The sequence below is a fragment of the Octopus bimaculoides genome, chromosome 6, assembly GCF_001194135.2.
Source record: "Octopus bimaculoides isolate UCB-OBI-ISO-001 chromosome 6, ASM119413v2, whole genome shotgun sequence".
Taxonomy (NCBI): Eukaryota; Metazoa; Mollusca; class Cephalopoda; order Octopoda; family Octopodidae; genus Octopus; species Octopus bimaculoides.
In genome coordinates, this window is record NC_068986.1 from 25,190,818 (window position 1) to 25,200,776 (window position 9,959).

General features: G+C 33.5%; 2 protein-coding genes across 4 annotated transcripts in view; one reads left to right on the forward strand and one right to left on the reverse strand.

Moving 5' to 3' along the window:
- The window catches only part of LOC106869482 (leucine zipper transcription factor-like protein 1), a 27,934-nt gene extending 25,878 nt beyond the window's left edge, over positions 1-2,056 (reverse strand). Inside the window, exon 1 of the mRNA XM_014915239.2 lies at positions 1,961-2,056. Coding sequence (XP_014770725.1) covers positions 1,961-1,963 — 3 coding nt within the window. The 5' untranslated portion in view covers positions 1,964-2,056. The remainder of the gene's footprint in view (positions 1-1,960) is intronic.
- LOC106869481 (eukaryotic translation initiation factor 4B) overlaps positions 1,353-9,959 on the forward strand; it is a 34,002-nt gene continuing 25,395 nt past the window's right edge. Inside the window, exons 1-2 of one of the 3 annotated variants that reach the window (XM_014915238.2) lie at positions 1,353-1,487; positions 2,183-2,233. In XM_014915238.2, the coding sequence (XP_014770724.1) occupies positions 2,221-2,233 (13 nt within the window). In that variant the 5' untranslated portion in view covers positions 1,353-1,487; positions 2,183-2,220. Of the gene's footprint in view, positions 1,502-2,182; positions 2,234-9,959 lie in introns of all 3 variants that reach the window. The other 2 variants (XM_052968646.1, XM_014915237.2) reach the window with 2 other exon arrangements.

A 9,959-nucleotide genomic window follows, 5' to 3' on the forward strand; every position in this document is an offset into this window, starting at 1 on the left:
TATATATGGGAGAATTTACGAAAAAAACAACAGACGAAGACAGGTGGTGTAAACAACAAATGGATGTATTAGTTTAACGCTCGGGAATAGAGAAAGTCTTTGATGTTTTGAGCTACGCTCTTCAACTGAAAGAAACACAAAAAGAAATAAGGAGAGAAAAAATATAAATGTAGTGGGCAGCGATCTATCATATATATATACATACATAGATATATATACACATACATGCATATATATACACGTACATACATATATATATATATATATATATATATATATATACACACACATATACATACATACACATACGTACAGGATGCAATGGGTAAATTGTCACCATTTTATATTTTTAATTTCATACATGCGCACTGTTTGCTTCTGATTTTGTCAACTACACAGTAAAGTAGAGTCAGTTGGGCACTGTCTGTCAGAAAAACAGCACCATGACGCAATTCACTCTGCCAGAAATTTGGAAACGACATGCTGCAGTGCTTGGCATTCACACTGGAAGCTCTAATATGAACAATTCAGAGTGTTTGGGTGTCAATCTGAGGACAGTTCAGAAGATTCAGAAAGAGTTGGATGAGTCTAATGGTGATCAGCAAATTAAACATTTGATGTGTCTAATTTGTTTATCCACATAATTGCCTCTATACCCGCTCAACCTGATCCTTCTTATAACCTTTCTTTACCTTGTGGAATGACCCCCTGTAAAGACATCAGAATTTAAGTTATGCATGTGTTTGCACCTGCTAAAAATTTCAGATCTGGAATTAAGCAATATGTTGGAATTCATGGGCCTAAGAAGAATATGAGATCTTTCTGCTCAGCATAAGTTGCATTTTCTTAAATCCTTTCATATATGTCTAGGAATTCTCCATTTGATTGAATGTGGTGTGGATTTGGTCTTTAAATTCTATGTTACTAACCAACTCAGTTGTATTACTTTCGTTGATGTACTGGAAAGAAGACAGGCGCTTTGCATAAGGTTTTTTCTTTTTTAAATTGTCTTCACAAAATGGATCTAAGAAATGCAACTTATGCGTAGCAGATAGATCTGATGTAAACAAACCAACGCGTATATATAAGACAGGTTTCTTTTAGATTTTTTCTATCAAATCTACAAGTCTTTGGTTGGCCCACTGTTATAGCAGAAGACACAAGCCCTTGGTGTCATACAGTTAGATTGAACCCACAACTATATGGTTGGTAAGGAAAATTTTACTACACAGGCATATATATATATACGTGCATGTAGGTGTGTGTGTGCACGCGTGTGTATGTGAGTTTTCTTGAATTGATATCACGTGATAGTTGTAAACGAATGTCTCCGGTGTGGTGAAAACGATGTCCTTCGTTTCCAGTCTTCTGTGAAAGCATGTCTGTCCATGGGAAATATTACCCTACTTGAAAACAGTTGAGGGTTGGCGACAAGAAGAGTATCCATCTGTAGAAAATCCGCCTCGACAAAACTCTATCCTACCCATGTGAGCATGAAAAAGTAATATGATGATGATGATGATGACGATCTTTCTGTCCCCCCCTCTCTTTCTCTATATAGATAGATAGATAGATAGATACAGATGTATATAACGTGGGATGTATGTATGTATACGTATTTATACATCATATATACATATAAATTTACATATGATATATACATGAGATACATATACCATATACATATCATGAATATCCCATATATATATATATATATATACATAACATTAATTTTACGGATGTTTGATTGTATGATGGCCGTAACCAGTGGTAACAGAGAACATATACAAGTAGAATTATGCTGCTTTAAATCTGGAGGAAAAATCACCCGCTTCTATGGATATAATTACACTCAATTAGAAGAAAAGTCAACACAATTGAAATACATATATATATAAATACAAGATTTGACAATATACTTATTCCTGCCCTATTTTACAAATATTAAAAAGTTGTTTACCATCGTAGCTCCGATTGTCCTGCCGGAAATCAATGCTTAGAATTGTTACGAGACTACACACAGTTAGTCATGTGTTGCGTTAAAAATCATTATTTTAAATTCTTCGTTCTAAATATTCTATAAATATTTATTTTACTATCGTAACTATATTTTATGGATAATGATTGTATATTAAGACGATTTTTCAGGAAAAACTAATATTTAAAATTTTTTTTTCTTTAGTTGGAGGCTAGCATATTCCGGGCGTGGACAGTGATAAAATGGCTGCTTCGGGTAAGTGCATGCTTGTGCCTTCTTAAAAGTAGCCTGATTTTTTTCTTTAAAGAGAAAACTGTTTTATTATTTGCTTGTTTCCTTTTTTTATAATCATTAACCGTGATATTTCTTGAAGTATTGTTTGTTAAATTATTCTTTTTACCCTCCCCGAATGCACATGAATCTAATTTTAAAATTCTATAACGATATTCATGTCTTCATGAAACCCACACGTTGACGTGTTTCTCGGCTCACACACACACACACACACACATATATTCTCATTTGCTCTTTTTCTAACCCGGTCTTTATTTTATAACGGCTTTTTTTTTTCACCCCCATTTAAAAAGATGTTAGAAACTATATAAAGATCCATATATAGACAAAAAAATTATATTCTTAAATCTCATTTCGTATCATTTTGATGTTAATTTTTTTTTTCGTCCTTATTTGAGTCGCCAACAATTTTCGATTATCTAAAATTCGAAATAACATTTTTTAATATTAAATTAGATTTCTTAAGGCTAAGTTATCTTAGAATTAAAAAAAAAAAGCTTTGGTTACTACTAGAAGTCGATGGTCTCACCTTTGGTTTTCGTGCAAAATAAAAAAAAAAAAAGAAACCTGAAGCCCAATCGTCGTAGATTGTGGTTTAGTTCTTTTAGTAGACAGCTGTGCTAGTCTCTTGCAATTTCTAACTTTCTCAGTGCTCTAATAGTTACTTGCCTGCTATAATTACACAGATCACACGATCAGTTAGCGAGTCTTCATTGTTATTAACTACCATTTCTTTATTTTAACTTTCGGTGAGGGGGAGATATTTTATAATTCTAGAAATCCTCACTTTGATAAACTAACGAAGCTTCAGCAAAAATTACCTAATACTTCAATAATCCCTGAAAATAATCTAATGGTGGTTACTAGTTATTTTTGTTAACAATCTACACGAACCTTCGCTTAAAAATCTGTTGTGAGCCTAGAAATATTTCAGATATTCATTATGCCTGCATTTTTGTGAAAACCTTCTTCCAATTCCATTAATTGTTGCTCTTGTATCACAATCCTCTTTTTCCCTCGTTTTAAACATTCCATTATATACTACTTATATGCTTTTGCGTGTTGACTTTTCAACATTTTATATGCTTCAGATTTAGTGACTTCCCCCTACACACACTTTTAACTTCATTCCGATGGCGTTTACTTGTAACTTGCGTGTGACATCAATCCATGGCTTTCTCTCCAATTGAAAACGATGATATTATTCTGCTGACTCTCTTTCAACATTGGCGTCGATTTCAGAGTTTTATTCTGTCGGATCTAATCTATTTACAGTCAACTAACTAGCTCAAAACATATTATCGACTATACACTAGTTTTTAATCGCTTTAGATTTGTTTCAGCGCAATTTGGCAACTTAATACAACAAATACTTATGATTGCCTCAAAAACTGATGACGGGGGTTATTAAGCTTTTATAGGTTACACAGTACAATAAATGTATTCTGGCATTGCTTTCAAGTTTTCTTTGTTCTTTTACTTAATTTATATATTTGATAAAAATTTCTCACCTCGTTCAAAGAAAGACTAACGTTAAATGTATATTGACCAAACCGATTTTTTTTTTATCATCTGAATCTTGTATTGTGATTTCTATTTATAGTGGCCTGTATGTAAGTTAGGAGCTAAAACTATTTAACTAAACAAGAAAGGGGGACAGGTAATGAAATATCTCCCGCCTGTTTCTAATCTGTCACTTCTAACTTGTGTTAGTTTCGGCAACGAGGGAATCGGAGTCTCTCTCTCTTTACCCTTGATCTTCTTCGCTTTCCTCCTCTCTCCCACTAACTCTCCTGTCGTTTTTCGCGGAAAAAAAAATAATGGCGGAAATTTTCTTTTCCATGACACGTGTTCCCGATTAGCATTGCAATATAAAGCCATTAATATTTGTATTTTATTAATATCATTATTGTTGTAAATCTTAAAGTAATTCAGTTAATTTGTTTCGGTGTTGTTATTTTAGCTTTATTAGTCGAGATAGAACCTAGCGTATGGCATTACGCTCCATGTTAGAACAGTTCCAACAATAAATCGGGGTGAGATGTGACCACCAAATGAACTTATACTTTTATCCGGTGTATCTATTTAATGTTATACAGTATTGTATTGACAAACAGAAGTTAAAATATAACCTACTTTATGCGTGTCGGTTATGGTAGCAACATGTAATATGTTGACTTTTGTTTAATGAAGGATTTTAAGTTCATTAAGATTACTTGTTTCATTTCGATGAAAATACATGGTTTAAATTCATATTCATCGTTTACTCATTTTTATTTTATTTTTCACATGTTTCAGTAGACCTTCATTTCAGATTAAATTATACAATTCAATCCCTTTTCAAGACATGAATCATTCAGGAGCGGATGTTTGTTGGTTCTTGATAGTTTCATAGAAAAAACTAGTCTGGGTGATTATTCGTTGACATGACAATTCTTTTAGGTTCGGGCATGTAAAGTAACCTTGCCCCCCACCCTGCCATCTCCAGATTTGGTTTGACTTACTAGTTTTGTTTTGTAAGAATCTCGTTTGACAAGCGTCACCCTCGTTTTATTACATCATCTTAGTAATCAAATAACCTGGCAAGTTTGAGTTCAGAGTAATCAAAATAGGTTTCAATTATCTAATTCCTCCCAAACATTTTTGGTAGAATTTTTAATAATACTTTCTTCAAACTTTCCGATGTTAGTCTGTACGAATTTGGCCCAACTAGTGCAGGTTCTCTAAATTTGCGGTATTTTAGAAGAGTATCCTCATAAATATTTTGATCAGTTCAGCAGTCACTAGAATAATCTGGACCCGATATTGTGATAATTTAGTCATTATGACAAACTTTGGTTTTAAAAATTACCTTAAGAAAGCGCATATGTTAATTCCTAACACTAGTTTAGAGGCCACCAAAACAACTTCTAGATGTCTTTCTAGTTAACGTTTATTTTTTCAATTTATCGATGGTTTCGCCTTGTTATTATTAATCTTCATTTATACTCAAGGTTTCTGTAGAAGAGGAGCTTTATCTGTTGTGAGTTGAAGCTTGCTTCCCAACCACATGGTTCCGGGTTTTAGTCCCACAGCGTGGCACCTTGGGCGAGTGTTTTCTGCTATACCTTCGAGCAGACCAAAACGTTGTGGGTGGATTTGGTAGACAGAAACTGAAAGAAGCCCGTCGTATATATATTTTTGTTTGTGTCTGTGTTTGTCCCCCCCCCCCCGACATCGCTTGACAACTGATGCTGGTGTGTTTATGTCTCCGTAACTTAGTTACCGATAGAATAAGCTCTAAGACCGATAGAATAAGCTCTAAGCGTATAAAGAATAAGTCCTGGGGTCGATTTCTTCGATTAAAACCCTTTAAAGCGGTGCTCCAGCATGGCTGCAGTCAAATCACTGAGACAAATAAAATAATAAAAGAATGGCTATATAAGATAATGTTGGAGAAGAAGAATTACAGCAGTGAATTGAATTCCTTTACACTAATCGGTAGTTTTTTTTTTTATTGCAAATAGTTGGGAAATGCTTGAGAAAGAAAATACTTCCAAATTATATACAGATTGTAATGATTTTCAGAGTGACAGCAATGTTGAGTGAAATGGAGCCATCAATCTTAGTGTCAGGGTAGTGGTAACATACAACTGCTAAATATGAGGAATGTCAAAGAGGTTTTCCATAATGCAGTTATTTCTATAGATATGATTTGAATTTGTTGCTGATAAAGATACCCAGTATGGAAGTATTTGAAAGCTAATTTGAACCTTCTGACTGTCAGTTGCTTAGAATTGTAATTAGTTATCCTTCTAAAGCTAATTCTCAGCATAGTTTTGGTTTAACTCTTTAGCATATAAACCAGTCATATCTGATCTAAATATTCTACTTGTTTTATGTTCAAACCAACCAGATCTGGCCTCACATACCTACTCCACAATGTCATTCTAAAAATAAAACAATCACATCATCAAAATCTCAGCTGTTAGATAGTGTATGCTTAATTCGAACCAATGTGAACAAATAAGCATTACATTTGACAGTAATCTGAATATTAAAGGGTTAATGTATATCAAACGCGTCCAAAATAATAATTTTCTAAGCAAAACAGGCAAATAACACAAGCTATAAAGACCTAGAAATATGTTTTAAAAAGGAGTGTGTTTCATGGAGTATTAAAACTTATATTCCTTAACTTAAAAGTGATACTTAAATCTTTGTAATATAAGTTATATATTTATTGTCTTTGACTATTTTAAATGTGATGACTTCTTGACAAATAATATTGAATCTGCAATAAATATAAAAGAAATTAATGAGCTGAGTGAGTTTAGCATGTTAATAAAATTGTGATGGGTTAAGGTCGTATGAAGAGTTGATTGAAAGTTCATGTAATACCGAGAAAGTATTGTACTTAATTGACTTAACCATGCTGCCTAATTTTATAACAGCACTGACTGACCATCTTAGGTTAAATGAGCAACAAATCACTTTCAATGGCTCTCAGGAAGTTATGAGATGTTTTACAAACACTCAGCTCAGAGTGCACTGCTTTCTATAATAGAAACAGCTGTAAGCTAATGAATTTGATTGTGTAATTTCTGTTCTCCTGTCATTGAATAATTTATATACATGTATGTATTATTCATTTTCTTTGCATTTTTATATAGACATATTAATTTATTATATCATTTTGATCAGGACTGTGGAGTCATAAAAAAAAACAACATAAATCATTCCAATTCCTCTATTTTTAATTAGACTAATCATATATTTCTTATATTGATTGAAAGCCAACAACACATATATGGTCCATGTGAAGCATAGTGCTACTTTTCAGTACTGTAACTTGTTTGGATTGATATGACTAGCCATACAATTGTGGCTTTTTGTATTATTTATTAACGAAATTACTATTAAGCATTTGACAAAACTTACAAAAATATTGCCTATTTCTGTCAAAAGGATATCAAAATGCCACAAAAGAATTGAGAATATTTTTGTTTACCAGTTCGCAAATCTAAAAGTACATCAAAGTTATATTACTAAAAGGTTATCTAAAACAAATGGGAAAAAAAGACTATTTTAAGAGAAATGAATTTCATTAGATACTTACTTACGCCTTCCTTTCCAAGACTAAAAGCATTGTTATACAAACATGAAGTGAATGTAATAAGAAAGATTACTGTATTTGATATCATATAAGATGTGCATTTTTTTTCCCCTAAAAATGACTCGAAAATCACCCCAGATCCTATATGCAAGGTTGATTTAAATATAATGTACTTCAATGCCCTGAAAATGTGCTGCTAAAATTGAGAAATATGCTAACATCTTATTCTCAAAAGCCAAACTGATTCTAAAAGATTCTTGCTCATAGAAACCATTAAATCTGATTTATTTTTGAAATTTTAATGCAACTTATTACATTTTACTTTTGGTTAGGTTCAGAATATTTTTACCAATTAATTTAAGCATTCTGAACAAATAACTGTATGTGTAGATGTACATGATTGTACATCTACCCACAAAACCATGTAGTTTCAGGTTTTATTCCAGTGTTTTACTTTGGGCAAGGATCTATTGATATAGCCTTGGACTAGCCAATGACTTGTGAGTGGTATTTGGTAGCCAGAAACTGTATGAAGACTTGTGAGTGGGTGTTTGTTTGTACATCTTTATATCATTGACACTGTTTGAGCAATGGTTTACATCTCATATAAACACAGTTCAACATTTGAAGATGAGCAGAATAACAATGCCTCAGCTGAAAAGTAGGTAAGGGCTGGAAACAAGGAGAACCTGCAACCATTGAATACTGGATCAGTAAGTCTTATCCAACCCACACCACCATGAAAAAGTGTTAAGAGATGTGCACACAAACACAAAATTATTTTAATCTCCATCTTCACGTGTGTTTCATCTAGCAGAATAACCAAACTGAAAAGGAGCCTGTTAATGACTGACAGGGCATTGACCTTTTAGTAAAAGACAAAGAGTATACTGTGTCCATTGGAAATACTGAACAGTACTAAGAGATGTAAAGGTGTAAGAAGGAAGTCAGCTGATTACACATTATCATCTGCACTTTTTGAGCTTCAGATTCCTCATACTTTCTGCAATGGGACCTGACTGGAAATAAGGCAGAGTAACTTGGTAATCTTTTGGCAAAGCATTCAACACCAGTCTTATTTGTTTTAGGTCTCTTTCTAGTTTAGATTTTACAATACACTCATGTTACAGGATATGAATTGCTTTCTGGCATCACAGTCTTTCTCTTAATGGATTTTCATTTAGTGATTACATGTATTCATCTCTTCTGCAAGACAGTTATTCAATCACATCTTTCTGTACTATACCCATTCAACTGAAGGGTCTTGTCTTGTGCGTACTTGGTAGTGCTGGTGCCATGAAAAAAAAGCATCCAGTGTACTCTGAGGTACTCAGTAAAGTGGTTGATGTTAGGGAGGGCACCTGTCTGTAAAAACCATACCCAATATTGGAGCTCAGCTTATCAATTCCTGTTGTACCATCCAATCCCTGTCAGCATGGAAAAGGGATGTTATTAATGATGATGATGACAACGTCAGTTGCTAATTTGATCCCACTGCACGGAACTTTGGACAAGTTTCTCCCACTACAGCCTCAGACCAAAGTCTTGTGAGTGAAATTTAGTTGACTTAAACTCTGGATTCTCATCAGAATGATAATTCTTATTCTTGGCCAGCCGTTCAGTTTAATAGTATCCACATGGCCCTTGGATGCCTTTATCAGAGTCCACATCATTACATGCATTCAGATATTGTCTCTGGTTGCAAAGTCTCTGAAAAGAATCATGTACACTGCCCACACCTGGTGAAGCCTTTAAAAGGTTTTTTATACTTTACTCTCTTGTTCTATCTATCTTCCTGGTCTTCTCTATCTCCTGGTCTTCTGGTAGTATTTAGAATTACAAAGCATTCATTTGCAACCTGCCACCATGGCAGCACAACGCTGCTAAACATTGTTGACTACAGCCATGTGTTTCGATGATACATTTCTACTCATGCCAATATTTAAGTGGATTTTTAGCCCTTCAAGGTGCTATCCAAGAAAAATGTGAGATCAAATAGTCATACTAATGCTTGAAAAAGTCAAATTGCTGAAGAAATTCCTAAAGGAACACCTGTAAGGACTTTCAGATCATCGACTTTATATGACTTAAACAAAAGAAGCCCATTTTGAAGATTTTTGCTGAAAACAGAAATCAGTAAAATTTAAAGTTTTAGTAAATATTGAAAGGTGTCAGGAGTGTCAATTAAGACAATGAAATTATAGTGATGTAAGCTACTGCATAATGTATGTATAAGCATTACTGGAAAGGTACTTATGGAACCAGCCAAAGTTAGAATATGATTTACTTGTGCATATAATGTTTACATGTACTTTCTACAATTGTGTTTTGTTTTAGATTTTACATTACATGTAACTATAAAAACCTTGTTTTAAAAGCCTTATTAGTATTATTAATGCTGCTTGCTTCCCAACCACATGGCTCCAGGTTCAATCCCACTGCCTGGTACCATGAGCAAGTATCATCTACTATAGCCAGACACTCTACCCCAGCTAATCTAAGCTTTATAAGTAGATGTAGGAGCCTGTCGTGTAAAGAGACCAATAGAATAAATAAAAGATGTGTATATATGTGTGTGTGTATATATATATA